The sequence below is a fragment of the Rutilus rutilus genome (genome assembly GCF_951802725.1).
Source record: "Rutilus rutilus genome assembly, chromosome: 9".
Classification (NCBI taxonomy): Eukaryota; Metazoa; Chordata; class Actinopteri; order Cypriniformes; family Leuciscidae; genus Rutilus; species Rutilus rutilus.
In genome coordinates this window covers 28853619-28878888 of record NC_140223.1, presented here as the reverse complement: position 1 = coordinate 28878888, position 25270 = coordinate 28853619, and the positions used below count along the sequence as shown (strand labels likewise).

The window sequence follows — 25270 nt, the reverse complement described above, 5'->3', positions numbered from 1 at the left end:
TTTGCACTATCCAGCCGAACGGTTACAGCTGCTAAATTGTGCTGTTCTGCTCCTTTATCCTTTAAGTCTTTCCATTGTGGTGCTGCAAATCAGGATCAGTTAGTTTGATTGCGGAAAGCTGCATGAAGTTGACTAGGCCATTTGTTTGTAAATGTAATCCATTCATGTATGTCTATTTTTTTTTTTTTTTTGTTCAAGCAGACCTATTCATCTACATTTAGCAAATGAAGCAAACTGTAGCAATAAAAGTTTATTGTATTAAGCATTATTCTTATGTGGAGCCTTGTACGTGTATTCACTTAGAGCAGGGGTTCTCAGTAGCCTGGATGCCAGCCAAACTTAGCCCCACCCACAACATTTTTAGGTCGGGAAGTTCGGTCTGGACTTGATGCGTTGTGGTAACCTGGCTGCGCCCTCCTACGCACTTCCGCTCAATTTCATTTTCCTTCAGTACTACGTCTGGGACTGCTGTATTAGAGTTCTCAACGGGCCTGAAAATGACAACCCGACCCGACCCGGCCCGTGGCTTTTAAAGCCCGGACCCGATGTAACCCGACACATAAACATGAATTATCTGCCCGAACCCGGCCCGCGGCCCGACGCCGCGTCGGATTTTTTTTTTTTCTCTCATACACGTATTATCATGACCAGCAGACGGGAATTCAAATCAACCTTTAATGTTCACGCCTTTTAACAATACAAACAACTGAAACAATAAACTTTAAATATATAAATAGGCTGTAGCGACGGTGAATTCACCTGCGGCAAGGTTACTTCTCACCAACTCCATCTTCTTCTCCAGGCTATAAAGGCGCGCAGCCGCGCACGCAGCGGCGTCAGGTCTGCCCCCGCCCCTCTCCATGATGCACGTTACGCAGCAGCCAGACTTTCTTTACGGTGAACAGCAGCGATGATTAATATATGTGTTTTTTTTTTGTTTTTTTTTTACTGAGCGGAAAAGATTAAGCCCGAGGTCCGACCCGACCCGAGTCATTTGATTATATTTTCGACCCGAACCCGGCCCGAACCCGCGGGTCCCGTCGCGTTTGTCGGGCCGACCCGACCCGTTGAGAACTCTATGCTGTATATTCTTAGGTTTCCAGAAATCAATTTTTTGTAGGACCAATCAGCGAACAGAGGGAGTGGCTGAGAACGATGACGTTGATGTGATCACACACATGACTGGCGTCGGCCAATAGTGTGACGTACAACACAGACGCGCTGCTCTATCAAACTACGTGAAAAGACTCGAGGCACAGAGAGAAGGAAATGAATAGTGGAATAAAGTCGTTATTTTTGTTTGTTTTTGCGTACAAAAAGTATTCTCGTCGCTTTATAAACTTTATAAAAGACAGACATCTTATTCTAAACATAATCCTCTGATCATTCGGACTTGTTGTTTCCGGCCGGTTTCGGCGCATGACATTACGATTACGACCACAAGTTAGCGATTGGCTATGGCAGATCCTGAGTGACTCTGGGCAGATCCAATAGTTTTGAACTTTAACAGAGAACCCGCCTACAAGGAAGTAAACGTTTCTCAATGGAGAGAGGCCAGACTCTCTGTACAAATGAAATGTACGAGAGTCTGGTAGAACCAGGCTAGCGTTGTGGAGCAATTATGCTCGAACCATAGCTGCTCGGACCAATCAAATTGTCAGGGTGGGCTTTATACGATGATGGACAGATGATCTACAGTAACGTAATCATCTACATCACCAAAGAGCGCTTGGGTTGAATTCGTTTACAACAAAGATGACTGCCGCTGGAGAATTGAGATTTCACACTTACAAATAAGTCAGATAGAATTAATGCATATTTGGCGTGCTGTCCGAGGAGAGGGTTCCGGGCTCTGCATTCGGCCCGAACCCAGCTAGTACTCCCCCCGTATTCCAGGCTGTAAAAGAACAAGCCAAGAGTGAGTGGAGGGATGCTGAAAACTGTCAAGGAATGTTAGGTGAGTTGACAGAGTGAATACATGCTTCCTCTCATGCTGATAGGGTAGACATGGTAATTATTTGATGACAAGTTGATTGGATTGATTATTTGAATGTGTTCCTCCCGAACTTTGTTTATCATGTGTAGATTCCGCCATCGCGTCTGTTATAGAAAATATCGACAGCGCATTCATTTTAAAAGAGGAACAGAGAACTAAGGTATTTTTGGTGCAAATCAACCGAACGCCTGTGACAGTGAAATTTGTAGTTGTAGAGAATAGCCACACATAGGCACAGAAAAGTCACAGAGAAGTCACAGAAAGAAATGTTTTAAGAGTTGCAAACTTGTAGACTTTTTTTTCTCTTCCACAAACACAACACAACAGTTACACCTTCTCAAAGTCTTCATTGCAGGTGCACAAATCCTATTCTACAAATCACTAAGAAACTCGTACACTCACATTTTTGCTACAGTTGCTGCAGTGAATATGGTGCAAAACCAGGGCGCCAATGTTTCAGAAAACACTGAAGCTTCCCCGGGCGCCGCCATTGATTAGCAGACCATCACCTGCTGTTAGCATTCCATTGACTCCCTTTCATTTTGGCGTCACTTTGACAGTGAATAACTTTACATCTGAGACGTTTAAAGACTGCATTTGTCCGTTATTTATTTCTAAAGAAACACGAAAATGTATAAAAGGCTCCATTACCTTGTATCTTACGTTATGGTCCCCTAGAAGCAGTTTTTGTAAAAATAGGCTAACAATTGCGTCATAACCACGCGACTCTCTGTCGCACAGTAGAGAGACGCACCATATAGACAGGAGGAGAAGCTCGCGGGCAATTGGGGGGAAGTGGAGGCAAAATGACAAGATAATTAATCAGAATACTTAGCAAAAGATGCTCCTGCTCCTAGCTCATGGACACCTCCTACTCACGGTCTCCGTCTCTGCAAGTTTCGGAAGGGAATGATTCAGATTTCTCTTGGCACAGCTACTAGAAGACAGACAGGTTGCTCACGTCACATCTACGTCATCAAGCTCAGTTTGAGTCTGCGCAGTGCGCTCAGCCACCAGGAAGTGAGTGCTTCTAATTGACTTCACTTTTCTCCATGGAATCCAATGGGATCGCTATGTCCATTTCTTTTACTGTCTATGTGCAAAACGCATTTACACACCTGCAATCAAAAAATGTGAAGTCACAGAGAAGTTTTGCTCATCCGCAAATCAGTATGTGAATTCATCCAATGAGCGTTGCACACTTGTAGAATATTTTCTCACAAATGTCTTGTATATTTTTCTAGCACAAACACAAGTAGGCCTATATAACTACAACTGCTTGAATCTGCTGCGACGAATCTCAAATACTGTTTTTTGCTTTCAAGTGACAAGTTTCGCAAACTCTCCCTTTTGCACCATTGATCTATGTGAAATGTGGAGCAAAAGTGAGTTGTGCATCTGTAGAGGCAATGGGCAGAGCCTACATGAATATTCATGAGTTTCCCGGGCATGCACGCGGATCTGATCATTTTAGTTCACGCTCCTCCTTTCTCAGCAGGTTTAATGGATTATTTCAAAAAAGGTAAATATAGTTTCAGCGCGAACTTAAACTACAATTGTGTATCGTTTCTTAAAGTTTATAATGTTTTTATTAATGTAATTTATTATGTTTTGTGCATTCATCAATGACTGAATGTTTACAGGTATTCACTTCGTGTAGGCCTATATAAAGCACAGCAAACTTCAAATCGTCGTATAAATTGCACCTTGCGAAGCTTTAAAACTGTGTATTTTACTAATTGTTATAATTTGCTGATTGCAATAAATTAAATAAAACCTCGTAAATGTATCTGTGGCCTAACACTTGACAGTTTAACAGTCCTTAACAGTTGATTTGCACCAAAAATACATTCATAGTGAACCGCGATCAATGCATTTGTCGATCGGAAAGATGAATGAAGATCGGAAAGATGAATGAAGAACATACGTCACTTACTTTGTTGCTCTGATTGGTTGTAGGTATATCTAATTGAGTCAAAGTTCTTCTGGAGTACTAGACAGTTCTGATCAGGGCTGGAGGTGAACTCTGTAAAGTGGACCTGGAAGGCTAGAGTTAAGAGCCCCTGCCCTCTTCATTGTTTATTGTTCTAATAGGCCAAATGCCGCTTATTTCTACATCCACTGATATGTATTAGTTTTGCTTAGTTTATTGGACTTTGGACCTTTACTTAAGGAATTATTTTCCAACTAAATTCCTAAGTGGTGTAAGGTCGCCACCATTACAAGCATAAGTGGACAGAGTTAAAAAATTTCCATCAAAGCAAGATGCACTGAACCAACAGTTTTATATATTTATTAGGCTGTGTAGCTAGCTATACCCCTGTCTGGGTTTTTTGTTGTTTATTATACAATATTTGTGAAGCTAAGGTTAATAGGATGTTGAACTTCATATATAGAATTCATTTATTTAGTTATATATACACTACCAGTCAAAAGCTTTTGGACACTGTGAAACTTTCACGTTTTATTTTTAAGAAACAACATAATACCATTACAATCACTGGATATGCATTTATACCAACAATAATATACAGGAAAAAATAAAGAACAAAAATACATATTTTGTCTAACAAAAAAACTATATCTTAGACTCTTCAAAATAGCCACCTTTTGTAGCTCTAACTGCCGAACAAAATCTAGACATTCTATCAAGTAAGGATTCTAAATATTGTTCTGAAAGTTTACTCCATAAGTGTTGAAGAAGTGTACACAGATGCTCAGCACGGGTTGGTTTTCTGGCCTTAACCTTTATGTCAAGTTCATCCCATACTAACTCGATAGGTTTAAGGTCGGGTGACTGTGGGGGCCATGTCATCATTTTCAGCTTTCCTTCTTCATTTTTCTTCAAATAGTGCTGGCAAAGCTTATACGCATGTTTCGGATCATTGTCCTCATGTAGTATGAAGGACTGTCTAAGGCTACGTTCACACTGCAGGGCTTAAAGGAGTCATAACCTGCAATTTTCACTTTTCCACGAGAATCAATGTATGTTATGATCGACTAACGATTATACACTGGCCGGGAAGCCGATATTTAAAAGTGAAGCGTTTGTTTACCTCAGGGTAAATAAACCAGCGCGCGTGCACGCGCACTCAAATACGAGATTTTGATTTCAGCTCCCTCTTGACGTCATGAGGTAGTAGGATATACCATATATGGACACCGCAGCAGGAAGCCCGTCCTTCCACTCTCCCCCTCATATTCAGTTCAGTCGAGAAAGATGGAGAAACCGAGTGCACACCGGACTTGCTCTGTGGTTGATTGCCATAAAAAACATGTAAATGTGTTTTATCTCCCAAAATCGGACGAAACTATCAGGGACCAGTGGATGAAATTCATTTTTAATGACGCTGTCCCAGCAACACTTTCAACTGGCGTATCGTTATGTGTGTGCGCTTTATTGTATATTATATAACTATGACAACATATCATTGTATTGATTTTTTATAGAATAGATAACGATACATAGATAAATAAAACAAACAGTCAAGTAATAATAAACATAAAGAAAAACAACACGTTACCTGTCTAAAGAAGAAAAATATTGAATGTCTAAATAACGTGAAACAAGGCAAAAACAGCACATGATAGTAAACGTCTCATCTCAATAACCACTGTAAGCTGATAAAATAAGTAGACTACATCTCCGTTAATGTAATCGACATTAAATAAAAGGTAAACCTATGTGGGAGAAAATAGCAACAAACGTTTTAGCTCGTTACCGATGTTAATGTATGTCTCAGTCAAAATGATTGTCTTTACCATTCAGAGACATCTTGATGTAGACGTCCATCCAACAACTCTACATCTTCCCTTTCCAGCTCTGGTTCAGAGTCCGGCTCAAACATGTAGGGTTGAATCCCGTAGGTCGTGGCCGGGTCGGGTTCATTCACCACTTGCGCCATGATGTCAGTTTGTAATGATGCTGAAGTTACCTGCGTGTCAACCCCCCTCCTTCTTTCAACCAATCAACGCGCCCCTCATTTGCATTATTAAAATGAGCGTCCACGACAGCCAAAACATCGCATTGATCTCGCGAGACAATAATGCCTTCAGAAATAAGGGTAAAAGTAGGTCTGTGTTTATTTTTTTTCCACTTTTCTTTTTTAGAAGGGCCTGAAAGACTATAATATAGCAGTAGGTATCCAATGTAATACTAGGTTATGACTCCTTTAATGCTCAATGCGATTTTTTTTTTTTTGCAAGGCCGTTCACATTTCCAATTAAATGCGACCTTTTGTGATCTCCTGTGTGAACGTGAAATGACCCAGAAGTGACCCCGCATGCACAAAAGAGTACTCGACGGTCAACGACGTCACTTGTTGTTTGCGGAAGTAGCTAAACTTCAACTAACTGTGATTCACTCACACACACACACAACACAAGAGCGCGCGCAGCGACCGTAACACAAGAGCCAGACAGCAGCTGCTGACCTATCTAATATCAGCACAAATAAGTTAACATAACGTTAGTCTACTCTTATTCACATTGGATATATAATGATGGTGGCCGTGGGCTTTTATTTATTTTTTTAATTAACGGGCTCGTCGAGGTCGACCCGTTCGGCAGATTTACCTCAGCTCGACGAATATGCAGTCCGTTTTCAAACCGACGACTACTTCAACGCAGACTTATGATGTTTATCGCGTATCAATGACTTGCGGGTCAGATACATGCGACCTGGCCGTTCAGACTGAAGTCGCATTTCAAAAGATCGGATACGTATCGGATTTTGGACCACATACACAAGTGGCCTGGGTCGCATTTGAAAAGATCGGATCTGTGTCGTTCAGACTGTCATGAAAAGATCAGATACAGGTCGCATAGGGGCAAAAAAATCGAAATTGGGTTGTTTCAGCCTGCAGTGTGAACGTAGCCTAATTAATCTCTGGAGAATACTAGGTAACCCTCTTTGTTCAGAATTCCGGTCACCCTAATAGGTCACCAACTCTAGAGCTCGCAAAACACCCCCAAATACCATAATACGTCTGCCTCCATTATACTATTTGAAGAAAAAAGAACAAGAAGGAAAGCTGAAAATGATTACATGGCCCCCATAGTCACCTGAACTCAACCCTATTGGGTTAATATGGGATGAATTTGACAGAAAGGTTAAGGCCAGACAACATGGTTTATGCTACAGTACTCACTGGTATTTTAAGTTGCTGGGCAATTTTTCTGGAGGAAATGCCATCATTATTTAATCTAACTTACATAGCTTGCCTATTCTCTCTTGTTAGTTTACGTTTGCCTCCCATGTTTGCCACTGGATGTTATAAAAACATGCAAATATGACCCTATGACAAACCGTTAAACCCTAATTCAATTCAGCTGGACAGCACAGTCAGTCAACTGTGACTGAGACACTTCACTTTTATAGCATTATACCTGTATCCATAACCTGTATTTTGAAACACGGAAGTAAATACGATGACGTACGTGAGTTTACATGTTTTGATGTTCACATATAAGGACAGATGTGGTCATATTGTTCAAGAAATCACAGTGGCTGTCAAATTTCTAGGGCAGTAATCAACCAAAGAAAATCTTGGTCGACTGAAGTCCTGAAATCCATAAACTACTGCTGCATTTAGAACCTTAATAACGTCATTTAACATAAACCATTTCACATGTACTGCATTTGTGTCACATTAAGCATGTGCATGCGAATAACTCAAAATGGCGATTGAACGGTTAATGCAACAGATACACTGGGTGCTTCTCAATTCCTATCTGTACATCCTCGTTTCCTTTCCTTGCTTCCTTTCCTCGCGTCTCAGCTCCAGCCCCTAGGATGCGAGGGAAGGCTGCAACGAAAGAAAATGAGGACGGAGGAATCGAATGAAAGCTTTTTTATACATTGGAATACTTGATCACTCGAGCGTCCCTTCATAGCGTCATCAGCTGCGCTCAAAGGATCTGCCCTTATGTTGTTTTAGTTTGGTTATTTAAGAAATTAATAATAAATAAAGCAAGATATTCTGTTGAAATATGTGAGATGTGTGGTTTATATAAACTGCAAAAGTCAAGAATAAATTAAAATTATTATGACCGATGTGAAGGGGGAGGAGAATTTTAACACCTGTGTATCCTCGCTATGACTCCTCAGGAATCCTCACTCCTCGATCCTCTCCTCCTCGTGGAGCAATTAGAGAATTGAGATGTCCTTCAAGATGGCTGAGCTCGATCGGTTTCCGGGTCATAGGTTGGAGGACGGAGGAGCGAGGAGATGAGGAGGGATATTGAGAAGCAGCCACTGTTAACTATTTGACTAAAACAGAAATAACAAGAAACTCGCATTGCTAGCGTATTCACACATTACAATAATGCTTTTAACCAAAGCCGACGAGCTTAGCAGCGTGCAGATCATAGGGTGCCCCACATCCACATTCAGCTCTGGTGCGTGGATTATGGTCAAAACAAATTTCTTGCAGGTATTTTTCTCTTTGAACCAGCTATTATGGCACACTCTAATTGAGCAAAGGATGCCAGTCTTTTTTTAGTCCATATTAAAAGTTATCTAGACAGTCAGAACTACACAGTCGACGCAAAACTATGGGTTCACACTTCACAATACAACTACGATTAGCGGAAGTGGCTTACTGGATTATATTTCAAAAACGGCGACGCCCGCTCTTGCGTGAAAAATAAGGTGGATACAGGTACGAAAGTGCTTATTAACAAACTAAATTTAGGCCATAATTGGAAAAGTTCAAGAATTATGCTGTTCATTTTATTTAATTTCAAATAGCAGATCAAAAATGTTTTGTTGTGCTGTAGTCAAATATGACTTATTTTCAGTACAACATTTGCATAATTTTTTTATATATATGAAATACATGTGGTGTCCAAAAACGTATACAGTTTAACACTTTAAGACACTTTTATACTGATGGGTACAGCCCATCTTTCAGAAGTCTTTCAAATAGGAAGTGAACAGGATTACAGGCGTGACACTCAGCCAAATATAGCGGCAAGGAAGCTCTCAAATATTTAGCGCACCGATTGTCTTCTGATGAATTTAGGCACTGTTTGAGGACACGACATTAAGTAAGTGAAAATATTACATTTTATACCTACATATGGACTATTTAAATGTGTTAATAAATAAGGCAAAAGTTGCACTGTGCTCCAAAAACAGTGAAATTAAACAAGGTTCATGTTTCAAAAAATGAAAACAATGTGATTCCAAAACAATTCTGATTATTAGTATTAGCACTAGCTGTAAATTATGACAAAATGTATTCCCAGGTGCTGAACTTTGATGCAGAAATGGTTTTCTGTCGCTGTTTATTGTCACTCTTTCTCTGGCTCAGAGGTTAGTAGAATGAAAATGGTTATCATGTATGACAGCTGTTTTTATGTTGTAAATAATCAATGTTTTGTCCTGTTTTAGTGAATTTTACACAAATGACTTTAATTCTCAGTTAATCTTCTCAGATCTTAGGCCATGCAGTATTAAAAATAAAGTAAAATGAGTCATTCCTCAGACATAGGAATTACAGTCTACTTACAAACATCTATGGGAAAGAAACTATTAGGTGTACCAATATGAGTGTCTAGGGGAGGAAATTAATTTAGACTCAAATGAAATGAAGATGAAACAATCATTGCAAAGATAAATAAAAATAAAATAAAGGAACCCTGTGCAAATGTTACATGATGTGCTGTCACTGATATACGATTAAAATAAACATTAGAAAATATTATATAAAATATTTGAATTGGTCACTAAATTGTCATACGAAAAATGATAAAATATAATTCCTTTTACTGAATCATTCTTCTTTCAGTGTCACCTGCTAATGCTAACGGATGGAGCAATGATGTGCCTGCATCAGTGGTGGGTTTGCTTGGCTCATGTGTGGAGATTCCCTGTGTGTTCAACTACCCAGCGGTAAAAGGAACGACATACACAGGATTTACAGGAGTCTGGTACACAGCGGATTATGAGTCAAAAGTATTCCACACAGATACCTCAAAAATCAGTGAGGCATTCAAAGGACGCACTAACCTCATTGGTGATCTGCACCAAAACGATTGTTCTTTGAAAATCAGCTCTCTGCGTGAGAGCGACACTGGGCCATTCATGTTCCGGATTGAGATTGACAATTTGGACAAGTATACCTATGGGGCGAAAAAAGTTTCTATAACAGTGCAAGGTAAGAGAAATTTGTTCAATAAAATGATTGTGTTCAATCACGGTAATGAATTAAGTTACACAATTTAAGTGTTGCCCTGAGACTAAACAGATTAAGAGCAAAAGAACTATAAAGAATCAACATTTTCAGTCAATAACATGTTTTATTACAGATTTTAAAAAGTGCAAACAAATGTTTGAAAATAAATAGTTAAGTCTTTAAATATTAAGTGTTTGATGATGTGATGTGATGACCATCTAAATGATTGTTTAAAACATGTTCAGAAACAGAAAATAGTACAGCCTGTTTTGTTTACCGGTGTAATGGCTGCATTACTGCTGTTTCGTTGTCACACTGTGGTTATCTCAGGAACAGACTGAAGTAGGGATGTTAACCGATGATCGTTTGACCGATGGTTGACCGTATCAACGTTAACCGATCAAAGTTGTCGGTAGTCGGTAAAAAAAAAAAAAAAAGTGATCTCTAAATTAGGCTATTATAGACAGTGGACTAAACGCTACTACAGCCATCTCATTCCAAGATCTTTTTGTGTGAAGTGAACAACTCCCTTTACACTCAATTTTTCATAACTCGCCTGTTTGTACTTAATAAACCAATAAAAACATTTGGCGCGAGGTCACTGCGTTTGGGTTCGCGCGCTCACAAGGTTTGCAAAAAGTAAAGGCTACAGGCTAAAACACTCGAGGTTAGAGCCAGGGCAGACGACAGGATGAAGCGTACAAAGAAAAGTAGTGTGTGGGACCATTTACCAAAAAGAATGACACAGATGTAAGTTGCAACTTGTGTGATACAGTGCTTAAATACAGTAGTAGCACATCATCTATGATGTATCACCTGAAAACGCAACACCCGCAAGCCTCTTCGGGTGAGAAAGGTAGCCAAAGCCAACCTACCGTGTCATCTATGCTAGCTGGTAGAAAATGTGACAAACAGCGCTCAGAGATATTACCCAAAAGATATGCGGAATGATTGAAAAAGACATGCTGCCCCTTGACTTTGTAAGCGGTGATGTTGCGCTTAACAGAAGTTGACACTTGTCTTTTTGAAAAATAAAAAAAGAATATTAATTATACAAAAGAGTTGTTCTGTCCGTTATTAGAAGGCACACAGTGAGTTAGGCCTGCCTTGGCCGGTGCGTCTTTTACGCATTCTGAAGGTGCCTGTTAATGCAGGCGCGGCTCGAAATGGCTGTTATTATTGGTTATTTCAAAAAGCGTAGCATATTTTAAACTAATCGGTTAACCGGTTTCAACCGGCTAATGAGGCTCCGTGGTCGGTCAAGAAATTTATTTGTTTTCACCATCCCTAGACTGAAGACTCTGATTTAAGATACAAACTCAAACTTTGCAAATACTCTGGAACAAGCTGACAGGCAGAGTAAACACACATTAATGCAACAGAGGCCAGACCAAGCAAGACTGAAAGCAAGGGTGCATCTTAAATAGCAAACAGAAACGAGATAATTAATCAGACACAGCTGGGACAAATGAACTCATAATGACAGTAACCCTAGAGACAAAGGAGTGGCGGGAAACAGAACAAATGAACAGGTCAAAAATACAAACAGAAAGTCCACACACATACTGAAACGTGACATCCGTAAGCGCTATCTGCTGTCAGAGAGTCAATGTGCATTTTTTATGCAGCCGTGTCCTTCATTTGTCATGCATCTGTGTTATTTGCATTGTTTAGCCCACACCTGAGTGCGCATGTCTCTGACGTAGCATACATGCAGTTTTTGTACATTTTGATGGGAAATTATTTAAAAAATCCATTCTAAAGATCTAAATAATTCGTAACTTTCCGCTGTATTTTAAAGTGCCTACGACATCAATTTTGTGCATGCTCATTATTGTGATATATCGTATTACAGTAACGGCACATGTCCTTCTGTGTGTCTTTACCAGAGTCACCAGAACAACCTACCGTCTCTGTGAAAGATGAAGGGACATCAGGGAATCCGGTGACTGCTACCTGCACTGTGTTACATTCCTGTCCATCAGACCTTCCTCGTATCACCTGGAGCCATGAGGGCGATCGCTCGGGTCCATCACAGCTGCAAAGTCAAGGTCAATGGAAGGCTACATCCTACAGCCTTACCTTCACTCCTTCTAGAGAAGACCACAATAAAAACCTCAGCTGTTCTGCGGAGTTTAAAGGGAAGACAGTGACAGGCTACAAAATGCTCAAAGTTAAATGTAAGTCTGCTTTAAGTGAGTTTAGGAAAAATAAATGATCAGATGCTAATAGAAATGTGTGTTTGTTTTTGTTTGCTGTTAATAGTAGTGCTGTCCGATCGATTAATCGCATCTAACATATGATGTTTTATTAACAAAGTTCGGGAGGAACACGTTCAAATTGCCTGTCCAATCAGTACAAGAGGAGGCCCATATATATATATATATATATACACACACACATATATACACTCACCTAAAGGATTATTAGGAACACCTGTTCAATTTCTCATTAATGCAATTATCTAATCAACCAATCACATGGCAGTTGCTTCAATGCATTTAGGGGTGTGGTCCTGGTCAAGACAATCTCCTGAACTCCAAACTGAATGTCAGAATGGGAAAGAAAGGTAATTTAAGCAATTTTGAGCGTGGCATGGTTGTTGGTGCCAGACGGGCCGGTCTGAGTATTTCACAATCTGCTCAGTTACTGGGATTTTCACGCACAACCATTTCTAGGGTTTACAAAGAATGGTGGGAAAAGGGAAAAACATCCAGTATGCGGCAGTCCTGTGGGCGAAAATGCCTTGTTGATGCTAGAGGTCAGAGGAGAATGGGCCGACTGAGTCAAGCTGATAGAAGAGCAACTTTGACTGAAATAACCACTTGTTACAACTGAGGTATGCAGCAAAGCATTTGTGAAGCCACAACATGCACAACCTTGAGGCGGATGGGCTACAACAGCAGAAGACCCCACCGGGTACCACTCATCTCCACTACAAATAGGAAAAAGAGGCTACAATTTGCACGAGCTCATCAAAATTGGACAGTTGAAGACTGGAAAAATGTTGCCTGGTCTGATGAGTCTCGATTTCTGTTGAGACATTCAGATGGTAGAGTCAGAATTTGGCCTAAACAGAATGAGAACATGGATCCATCATGCCTTGTTACAACTGTGCAGGCTGGTGGTGGTGGTGTAATGGTGTGGGGGATGTTTTCTTGGCACACTTTAGGCCCCTTAGTGCCAATTGGGCATCGTTTAAATGCCACGGCCTATCTGAGCATTGTTTCTGACCATGTCCATCCCTTTATGACCACCATGTACCCATCCTCTGATGGCTACTTCCAGTAGGATAATGAACCATGTCACAAAGCTCGAATCATTTCAAATTGGTTTCTTGAACATGACAATGAGTTCACTGTACTAAAATGGCCCCCACAGTCACCAGATCTCAACCCAATAGAGCATCTTTGGGATGTGGTGGAACGGGAGCTTCATGCCCTGGATGTGCATCCCACAAATCTCCATCAACTGCAAGATGCTATCCTATCAATATGGGCCAACATTTCTAAAGAATGCTTTCAGCACCTTGTTGAATCAATGCCACGTAGAATTAAGGCAGTTCTGAGAGCGAAAGGGGGTCAAACACAGTATTATTATGGTGTTCCTAATAATCCTTTAGGTGAGTGTATATATATATATATATATACACACACATATATATATATATATATATAGCTGACTCACCTATATGTTCCTCAACAGTTTTTAGCATCCCTCAAACACCCAGATTCCACACGCTTTCTTGGTTAATATCCTAACCAGTGATATGGGGGAGTACACTGGGTTCAGAGCCCTCCCCTCGTTCAGCATGCCAAATAAGCATACTTTTTACTCTTTCTGATTATTTGTAAGAGTGAACTTGTGAAATACACATACGTATACATATGCCTACATACACACATTTAGATGTGATAAATCATGTTTGATCGATTTGACAGCACTAGTTAATAATTTTAGGACAATGGTTCTCAAACTTTTTGACTATAAAGCCCCCATCCAACACAATAGTCGAAGGCCCCTCAAATTAGATATGTTGTAATTAAATTAAATTAAATTTCTAAGGCCTCTAAATTATCAACACGATCAAGTCAAATATTTTGTTTACAATCTTCTACTCGCATTTAAATATAATCTCAATAAGACAATATTGGGAGTTACAATGACACATTATATTTGTATGCATCTAATTAGTCTGCTGTTATAAAGTTCTCTTTAATATACCTTACGTTTTCAGAATTTTATCTTACTTTTTGGGCCATATAAACATAAGCAAAATGTAAAATATTTTTGGTCAGTTTGTGCCTCTGAATAAAATTAAAAGAAATGAAGGAACAGACAGTTGTTGACATAACATTTGTTCAACATTTTATTTAAATCAGATCCTCCATATGATGTAAACGTGGTGACTAAACCCTCAGTGAAGGAGAATGACTCTGCAGAGCTGACGTGCTCCAGTAACAGCTACCCTCCTGCTAACAGCTACCAGTGGTTCAGCTTAAATGGGGATTTGCTAGGAAATGGACCCACTTATAAACTGGAGAAAGTGTCTCGTCATACTGAGGCTATTTCCTGTACAGCCATTAACACAGAGGGAATAAACAGTTCTAGTCCAAAGAAACTTAATATATTGTGTAAGTATGTGTGAAGGTTCAACAATCAATGTTTAAATTGGTATTGTTAGTGAAAGAAGATTGCTGGTTTTGATTTAAGATATATCTATCATCTATCTAATTTAGATCCTCCTGAAATTAAAAATGAATCGACTTGGGGATAAAAAGGGGTAAAAGTGTCCAAATAAATGGGGAATCTGGTGTCCTCGCTGTGCTGGGGCACGTGAAGGAAAGGGAGTGTTTAGACAGGATGGTCCAGGAGAAAAGTTCCTAGCAGGCGCACACTTATTTAGCGGCTCATCTACCCAGGGCCATGGAGCTGAGGGCAAAAGCGTGCCCGGCCATTCTCAGTACGACGGCGGCGACGCGTGCATCGCGGTGATGAGGCTTCATTATCTGCAGATGTGCCTCACCATGCACCTCCAGTTCTTGTTGTTTCAGCGCCCCTCCTCTCTCTCACACCCACTCCAGTCGGAAACCTGGCAAAAGGTGGCGATTTAAGAGACAGGGTGGCGCTGATAATAAGGGAGAGGCAGCCGTTTAGTCACAACACAGTTATAGTTTATTGTATTGTTATAATTTCTTATAATTTGTCATTTTTTATAATTCCTCCAAAAGCCCAAGTGTACATACAGGCTTATATGGTGTGTAAAACAAATTCATAAGGAAAAAAACTGCAAATAAAAATATCAGCTCCATTGTGGATTCCAAGTGATCAAGGGCTTAGGATGTTCCATTTAAACATATTGCAAGGGTTCCGCCAGTAGTGGGCACTGGGAAGTATTCCAGAAAGCAAGGTTATCTTACCGTCAAACATACCCTTAACTCTTGGTTGGTAAACCCAAACCTTGCTTACTCGTGGTATGCTGGTTCCAAAAACGTGTCCGGAAGTAAGTTCAGTCAACACAGAGTTTGTCAACGGTTAACACACAAGAAATTCTCAACAGAACGATCAATCGACGAGTCACAAACGCTAAGAAAAAGCGTGCCATACTACCTCTTTCTTCTTCTTGTCAATTGCCATTTTCTTCATGTCAATTTACATACTTCGTGAATATCGCCACCTATTTGGTGATTGTGCAATAATTTTTAAATCTTTTAGTTTAATAATCTTTAATCACTGTGAATAAGAACTATTTTATTTGTTTGATGCTAATTATAAAATATTTACTTTATATTAAATTAGACTATTAAATTATTAATATTAAATTAGACTAAATAACATTTTGTGCTTGCAAAGATAATATGGCTGTAAAAGTTTATTTTTTATGTTTAGTCATTTTGCTTCTGCATTGTTTGAAATGTAAGATATATCATAAATGTGTTTTTTTTTTTATTATTGAAATAAATTATAGCATAGAAAATGTCCTGTTGCAAAATTAAACATCTGAACGCAGATGAACGATGTGTGAAATTATATATACAGTATATTTAGTTGAAAACGGTGTGGTGTAAATAGCCCCTAAAAGTCCATGAAAACTGACAGTAACTGAACACAACTGACATATCGTGACATGATAGAGCTTAATTTGCACTGAACCTAGTCCTTTAATTGCTAGAAGTCCCTATACGATTACGATTACACTTGCATTTACATTATCCAACTGTATCAGGAGGCGGCATAAACTTCTACGTACATACCAACTTTAATTGCTTTGAAAAAAGCATTTGATAATGTTTGATAAAGACAGGCCTTTGTTGACAAAAAAAATGACATTTTATCAACATTTTATTTAAATCAGATCCTCCATATGATGTAAACGTGGTGGCTAAACCCTCAGTGAAGGAGAATGACTCTGCAGAGCTGACGTGCTCCAGTAACAGCAACCCTCCTGCTAACAGCTACCAGTGGTTCAGCTTAAATGGGCCGTTGCCAGGACATGGACCCACTTATAAACTGGAGAAAGTGTCTCGTCATACTGAGGCTATTTCCTGTACAGCCATTAACACAGAGGGAAGAAACAGTTCTAGTCCAAGGAAACTTAATATATTGTGTAAGTATGTGTGAAGGTTCAACAATCAATGTTTAAATTGGTATTGTTAGTGAAAGAAGATTGCTGGTTTTGATTTAAGATATATCTATCATCTATCTAATTTAGATCCTCCTGGAATTAAAAACGAATCGACTTGCCAGGGAGCGATGTTGACAGTCTGTGTCTGTATTGTGGACTCCAACCCTCCCAGCGAAGTCAAGTGGTTTGGTCCAGATTTCTCGACAACCTTCCCCAGCTCCAGCATCAAACAAAACGAGTCTCTTACCATATTCACAGTAAAAAGTTGGAAGGGTTTACCCGAGACTGTCCAGTGCTTTGCCGATAACAGTTTGGGAAACTCTACTATCACTTTGGAAGCTCCTCAAAATGGTGAGAATTTATATCCAGTCTTTTTAATGCACTCTATCATTGTTTTAATGCAGAGGAGGAAAATCATTCAAATATTTGTTTGTTTCTTTTCACAGGCATAATAATATACATTGCTGTTGCATCAGCTATTTTAGTTGTTTTAGTTGGCGTTTTGGTGTATGCTGTGAGAAGACACTGGTAAGGGTATTCTCTCTCTCTCTCTCTCTCTCTCTCTCTCTCTCTCTCTCTCTCTCAAGCTACACATTAAATTACTCACTCAATCGGTCATGCTTATTCCATATTTTTTGTTCCTCATTTGTTCTCTGGCAACTTTAAAAAAAACTATTTTTCTTGCAGTGGAAACAGAGCTACACAACAGCCTGCAATGAGGAATGAAATGAAGACAAGACCAAAGAGGTCTGATTTTAAAAAGTCTATCTCTCTCTCTCTCTCTCTCTCTCTCTCTCTCTCTCTCTCTCTCTCTCTCTCTCTCAAACATTTGGGACCAGAGAGACTTTTATTTATTTGTTTTATGTTTTTGAAAGTCTGAATTTTCAGCATTACTCCAGTCTTCAGAGTCACACAATCCTTCAGAAATCATTATAATATGTTGATTTGCTTCTCAGTAAGCATTTCTTATTATTATCAATGTAGAAAACAGTTGTTTTTTCAGCAAAGATGCATTAAATTGCTCAAAAGTGACAGTAAATACATTTATAATGTTATAAAAGTCTTGTTTTAAATAAATGCTGTTCTTTTGAAATTTCTATTCATCAAAGAAACATTATACGTACAGTTTCCACAAACTTTTGCAGCAGCACAACTGTTTTCACCATTGATAATAATGAGAAATGTTTCTTCAAATCATCATATTAGAATGATTTCTAAAGGATCATATGACAGTGAAGACTGGAGTCTTGTTTACAGGAATAAACTACATATTAAAATCAAACATCAGCAGTTATTTTATATTGTAATAATATTTCACAGTATTACAGTTTTTACTATATTTTGGATCAAATAAATGCAGCCTTGGTGAGCAGAATAGACTCATATCTGATAAAATGAAATATAAAAAAATCCTAATGATTCCAAACCTTTGGAATCATTCTATATAGTTTGTTCCCTATAACTATTTCAGGACTGTTACCAATGATTTTTTATCTAACATTTTATGCAAAGCATTAAAGAAGAGAAAGGCCTTGATGAAGATATTTACACAAACTGCCCGGACGGTCATGATTATGACAACTGGGGGGTAAGTACGAATTTACATCAGTAAGAAAACACTGTTTTACAACTAAGAAGTCTGTTTGAGTGCAACAATTCATTAGACATTTATAAGAGTGTTGATTTTGTTGTGATCTGAATGTTTGTGTGAAAATCTACTCGACTGAACTGTTTGCACATCAGCTAGCTGTTAGAACTGACGACAACACATTTAATAATCCTGCATGCAGACACTAATATGCAAAAGCTGTGACTTTAAAACAACACTGCATGGGCCTTTACATTTATAATTAAAAGGTATTATTTAGTGAACCTATTCTTTTTTGTTTAAATGTCTGTAACATATTTTGCTTCTTTTTAATTAGGATTATGTGGGACCATTGTCATCTGAAAGATGTTCCTTGAAAGATGAATCAATCTATGGAAACGTTTGATGAAATTGACACACGCTTCCCTATGACAGAGACTGAGAAAGACCAAAAAAGGCAAACAAATCTGCTGACTCATAAAATGCTAAAAAGGTCTTGCAACTAAAAAAAAAAGAAAAAAAAAGAACTTGCTATGTGTTAATATCATATATTTGAAAGCTTTTAATATATAAAGTATGAACTGCTATAAGCCAAAATATGTTTATATGCATAATAGGCTATTATATTATCAATTAAGTTTAGATGTCATCAAACTGAAACAAATACAAGAATTCCAGTAGTACAATATTTGAAATGCCTGTAAACTTAAATAATACTGAAAGAACAAGTTACTACTGCTTTGATATATTCATATTCCATAGTATTGGATGGCTTGGATGTTAAACCAATTCCGCATACTGTGCAATCTGCAACAAGCTGACTATGTTAGAGATTTGCTTTTGCATTGTGATGCTTTCATTGATTTTCTTTTCCAAGTAAAATAAGGCATTTTCAAGTGTAGACTACTGGACACTAGTGTGCCTGGTGAAATTGGTTTAACAGCAGTTGGCACACATCACGTTCCTCAATTCTACACCACCTGGCACGGACTATGTAGTTCCCAATGAACATTTCTGTAAAAAAAAAAAAAAAAAAAAAGGTTTCATTTCCCTTTCTTTTCTTTTTTATAACAAAACAACACTGAACACGTATTAAAACTTTTCTCATGAAATGAAAGTGAAAGACCAAAAGTTAAAAAGGGAATTTGAGAGGCTGTGGGGAGAGGCAGGAAAAGCATAGTTCGTTTCATATTGAAAGGGTGTTTGATGTGAACATTTAGATCTGGTGACTTTGTTCATACATTCATTGTTTAGCTCACAGAACACATTTAAAAACAACATGACCCCCTGTAGTGGGACATCTACTCACCTTCTGATAAAATGGATATATTTCACATATTTGGAGGGGACTTGCGTTTAAAAAGTTGTTGTTAAGCGTGAGCTTATGTGTTCTCTGTGTCTGTGTCCACAGACTTTTATTTTTATATTCTTTTGTCTTACTTTGCCTGTGTTCACTGGTGAGTTTAGTTCTTGTTTCCTTGGTTACCATTGTCATTCATCATTGCCTAATTGATTAGAGTCTCACCTGTCCCTCATTACCACTGTGTATTTCTACCCTCAGTTAGCTTCTGTACTTTGTGTTGTGTTAATGTTGCCTGAAAGTGATCTTTGTTTGTTTGCTGGATTATTTCTGTTTGATTCTTTTCAAATAAATACTATTTAACTGATCAGCCAGCAGCAGGTGTGACAATTACACTTATGTCAAAATTTTATGAATTTAATTTGTTACTTTTTTCATAATCTGCCTGTAAATGTTTGTATCCCCCAGGATACATCACCATTTGGTGATATAAAAATAGACTCTGTGGTCTGTAAACTGCATAGGCCTACTTTGTGGCCCATTTTAGAAAATCAGTTCAATACTTAATACGCTTACATGAATGTTTACATTCCATCATTTAGCCATTAATATTAATTTAGTTAGCACTATTTAATTCAGATTTAGGTCAACTATACATGTTAGATATTATAACTGAAAAGGTTGGACTGTAATAGGTGATGGTTTATTTCTAGCTTTCCTTAACAGGGTGTCCATCAGAACAAACTTTATTGTTGACAGTCTTTGGCTGTACACAACACAGCTGTTTGTACAGGCTTTACAGCTTAATAGTGTGTTTAGATGTGTGTGGTCTACAAAGGGAAAGGGATAAAGATAGCCTATATAATATATTAACAAATGTCTTGAGTATTATTACACAAACATTATTTCCATAAAGCTACCAATCTCTCAAATAAATAAATTATGAAGTTCAATTCTAGAATAAATAAATTAATATACATGCAACAAAATTCGTATGCAACACCGCCACCCAGTGGTCAGAAATAGTAAAACATTCAAAACCGAAACTAATTATAAAGTGATTTAAAATGTAAATGAACAGCACATAATTAGAAACATCGCGTTCATAAACTTAAAATAGCAAGCGTTTCAGCTGTTAATGTGATGATCACACATACATATACATACATACATACAAATCACACACTGGGTGCAATATAAATACGAATTGCAAGTAATATTGAACATAACTTGCACATTCACGTGCACTTGGCAGCACGCGATAAACTGCTTCATCACTGTTGAATATTCATCACTTAGTTAAAGGATGACATTGTATCAAGGCTTTACAAACTCCTTAACCAACATGGATCATTAACTTGGTAAACAGTCAACTTACATTTGTTTATTGACGCACACTTTGCACACGCAGACCCTTGCACCTTGGTTGAGTCACTGGCCCTGTTCCAAATGACACCCTAGGCACTCATGGTCTTCCTACGAGTCATTTCGTGAAGTAATGCCGCTTTGACTGTCTGAAAGAATTCCGGAAGTGCATATGAAGGCCCTGTCCCAAATGGCATACTTCAGCTGTGTCCCAAAGTGAAGGCTGCGTCCTTCGAAGGCCGTATTTGAAGGCCGGATGGCCGTATTTGAAGGCCGATTGCGTCACCGCGGCGCGACGAAGGACGTCCCAATTCAAAGGCTGCATCCTTGGAAGGTCGCATTTGAAGGCCGATTGCGTCACCGCGGCGCGATGAAGGCTGTCCCAATTCAATTCTCCATCCTTCGAAGGCCGTATTCGAAGGCCGGTTGCGTCATCGCGCCGCGACGAAGGCTTCCCTGATTCAAAAGCGACGCCAAATGCACCCTTCGTTTCCCCGTGAAAAGAAGGATACATAAATGGACACTTAGCGGCCTATTCTACCCCATAAGTCATTGCGCGCCGTTGAAGACAGCATTTATTTATTTATTTTTAAAGGCGGACGAGACTAGAGATCGGTGGTGGACAGCAAATTCACATTTAAATGTAAGTATTATGTTTTCATTTACTCAAACTCTAGCGAAACCAGAGTTAAATTTTCTTATAAACTTCTTAACTCCTTCGTCACCATTGCATGGCTTCATTTATCAGGTAGTTTTAGGCAAAACTTGTGGTAATAACGTTATTAGTTTAACGACCTATTTGTAATATTTGCAATTGTGTATTATAAGAAATATCACTCACCCAATAAAGCCCAAAACAATAAGAAAAGCAGTAGATAAGGCAATGGGGTTTCACTTTTATGTGTTTTTGTAGTGCTGTCATGCAAGCTATGTGGTTTTAACCACATTTTAGTATACAGAAATATGATTTCTTAAGTATTTTGTATGCATGTCTTGATGTGTCATATTTTGCACTGTTAACAATACACTTAAGATTGCTCCTCTGTGTTAAGTACCCTTTTCTGCTTTTTTAGAACAATTCAGGAAAAAATGGGTCTATATATATATATAAAGAACAGTAATACACACATCTTTGCTGAAATGTATTGTCCTGTTGTTGTTAACAAGCCTTGGTTCATTTGCTCTGCCTTTAGGATTGCAAGTGTCCTGGGACAGGAGAGGGTGTGAGTGGGAAACCCACTGCTGCAACTTGGCCCTGGTTTGTCCTTATGGATGAGGTGTTGGGACAGATGCATTGCACCAACCCCCCTGTCCTCATCGCTTCAATCCCTGAGGACACACCAGGGCCGAGTTCAGTAGTGGGTGCCCACGGTGAGGAGGAGCCAGGGGCAGCAGCACCAGCACGAAGGCGGCGAGACAGGACGAGTTTTTGGACTTGATCAGAGAAGAAATGCAACTACAGAGGCGAGGAGTGCACAGGAAAGAAGGAAGAGGATGGACAGGCTGTTTTCTCTTCTTGAGAGAATGATTGAAAAATATATATATTTTCTACATATTCTTGTTTAACTTTTTTCACTTTTATTTTTTAAAAGAAAAATTATGTACATTTATTTTTATGCAACTTTAATTGTGTAAATAAAAGAGAATGAATTGTTCTGGACATTATTTATTTTTGTAATGACAGTAATACTTTCTGCATGAAACAAATTCTATACCTTTTTATTTTTTCAAATAAAATTGGTAAATGAAAATCATTTGTTCTTTAGGCTACATTTAAGTACTTTTTCCAACTATTTACAAAATACGTTAAACATATCAAAATCAACATAAACATTTAATTTTACAATACATAAAATAAGAAAAAATTGATGTAGACTCTATTGAGCTGAGCAGGGAGACGCTGGAGCTGCTGGACCGGGATGGGCTGCCCCTAAGGCCTCCTGCTGGTGGGACATCATCTGGGATGGTCTCCAGAGCGTTTGAGTGCATATTTCCACTATCCACTAAGTTGTCTACCAACAGGTTTGCAGGGCTGATTCAATCGACGGCTTTCTGAAAAAAGTACTTTTAATAACTACTGCATTTATATTAGGTGTTGGAGCCAGACTTGTTTTCTTTATTATGGTTTGAGTCGAATTATGATAATATTGTGTTTTGTTAACAATAGTTTGGTGTGGTTATGTTACATTTGTTTATATTCAGATTTTCTTGCTTTAATATTGTTTTGGTTTTGCTTTTCTATGAGTGCAACATGGAGGCGTGCGTTACTGAACCCGCCCACCAGCAAACAGGTGACTGCAGCACCTGTTTTATGGGTTCAATCTAACACGGAGCTCAGGTTTGTTTGGAAAGTGATTTGTCGTGGCTAGCAAGGTGCAGCCGTATATTTTCTTTGACCGCTCATTTATCCCGTAACAAGCTTTGGATTATTCACTGAAAGCTCCATCACCCTCCCTGCTGTACGGTAGGACAATAAAACCACTGGAAACTCAGGTACAATTATTTACACGACATGCAATAAAAAATTTCAATGGAATGGAACGGACTCGAGGAATTATGTTTGAGCGCGTCAGCGATTGGCTGCAACAATAAGAATGTTTCATAGTCAAAGAAAACTTGGCTTGTGTTGCCTGCTAACCTTGGAAAGAACTTGAACATTTGGAAGAAGGAATTGTTTGCTTGAACTAAGTTGTACCCGATCATATGCTTGCAAATCTCAACATATCGTGGGCCTGCTATTCTGCTTGAATGAACTGAAATTCGCTATTCTCATTGGATGCGCGTCTTTAAACATCCGACGTCATTTCATTGATAAAGTTTGCAGCGATCTCAGCTGAATGAATGAACAAGCCCACACGTTGTGAATATGAAGTCCCTGACGTTTCTGTTTGAGATTTGGGATTGCAATGAGAAAATATTTGAGTTGTAAAAAGAGATTAATTGAACATGGAGGAAGAGAGTCATGATAACGCTGATCAAAGCGAGAGACTGGCAAAACTGAAAGCGTCTCGACGTGCAAAAATGGGCGTTTTGACGAGAAAGAAAAACGAAATCATGGCATTAATGAATGATGCACAAAACGTGGAAACAGTCCAGTTAAAAATGGGAACTGAGTTTGATAAAGCTTATAATGACTTGCACGAAGTAAATGAGTCAATTAAAATGCTGTTGTCACCAAACAATGCTGAAATTGATCAAAATGAATGGTTTTTGCCAAAAATGATTGTCATAAATGAATTTAAAAATTATGTTGAAAAATGGTCGCAAACAAAAATGACTGATGATGAGGCTGAGGGGGCAGAAAATGAAATTGTGAACACTGGTGATGCTCCTGTTATGGTCGATGCTCCTGTTACTGCTGATATTGCTGCTGGTCTGGATGATATTGGTCCCAAAGACAGTATTTCCCAAGTGAAATCAAAGCACTCATGGTCATCACGGTCATCTAAACATTCCTCACGGTCATCGAGGTCTTCTAACTCATCCAAGTCGTCTATTGCTTCTCTTAAAGTGCAACTTGAAAGTGAACAAGTGGAACTGGTTGTTAAAGCAGAAGCTCTTCAACAGAAGCAAGCTCTTGAAAGAAGGGAAGCTGCACTCAAAGCTGAAAAGGAGGAGCTTGAGTTAAAAACTAAGATGGCTGTAAATACAGCAAAGTTGAACCTTGTGAAAGGATACGAAATGCAACACGTGGTCCCAGAAAGAATGAATCAAAATGAGAACATAGAAACTGGATTGTCTCATCAGGCAACTGGAACAGTCAACTCTGACCATTATACTTTTGATGAGGACGCAGAACAACTAACACCTGCGTTCACACAACTGCCATTAATTTTGGAAAGGAACGTACCATACAATTTTCAACCAGCTACATCCACTCAAAGGAAACCTGCCATACCAGCAAAGGATTTATCTGTTCGTTCAAAAATCCCCCCTTTTCAGACTCATTATGCACCTTTGGATCCCAATTACGTTGCACCTGCCAGCCTACCTCCAGTAGGTGGCAGTAGAGAACAGAGAAATGTTGCATCTCATCAGAATCCAAAGCCTTCTACTTCTCAAGCTCTACCAAATATTCAACATGCATATGCAGCACGTGGTGTAGATGCACGTAAAGCTGCTGACCATTTAACACTTCCACAAGATAAACAATACCAACAACCTCCAGTGTTGCAAAACACAACCAAAAGGAATGAATTTGACGATGTCATGACTC

At 38.8% G+C, this 25270-nt stretch overlaps 1 protein-coding gene across 2 annotated transcripts in view; it reads left to right on the top strand.

Annotated features, from left to right (window-relative positions):
• LOC311297067 (B-cell receptor CD22) overlaps nucleotides 1-20059 on the top strand; it is a 256060-nt gene extending 236001 nt beyond the window's left edge. For both annotated transcript variants that reach the window (XM_084419157.1, XM_084419159.1), the window contains 7 exons: nucleotides 14559-14810; nucleotides 16532-16783; nucleotides 16889-17152; nucleotides 17248-17329; nucleotides 17489-17548; nucleotides 18314-18389; nucleotides 18727-20059. In XM_084419157.1, the coding sequence (XP_084275283.1) occupies nucleotides 14559-14810; nucleotides 16532-16783; nucleotides 16889-17152; nucleotides 17248-17329; nucleotides 17489-17548; nucleotides 18314-18389; nucleotides 18727-18795 (1055 nt within the window). In that variant the 3' untranslated portion in view covers nucleotides 18796-20059. The remainder of the gene's footprint in view (nucleotides 1-14558; nucleotides 14811-16531; nucleotides 16784-16888; nucleotides 17153-17247; nucleotides 17330-17488; nucleotides 17549-18313; nucleotides 18390-18726) is intronic.
• Nucleotides 20060-25270: the final 5211 nt, after the last annotated feature.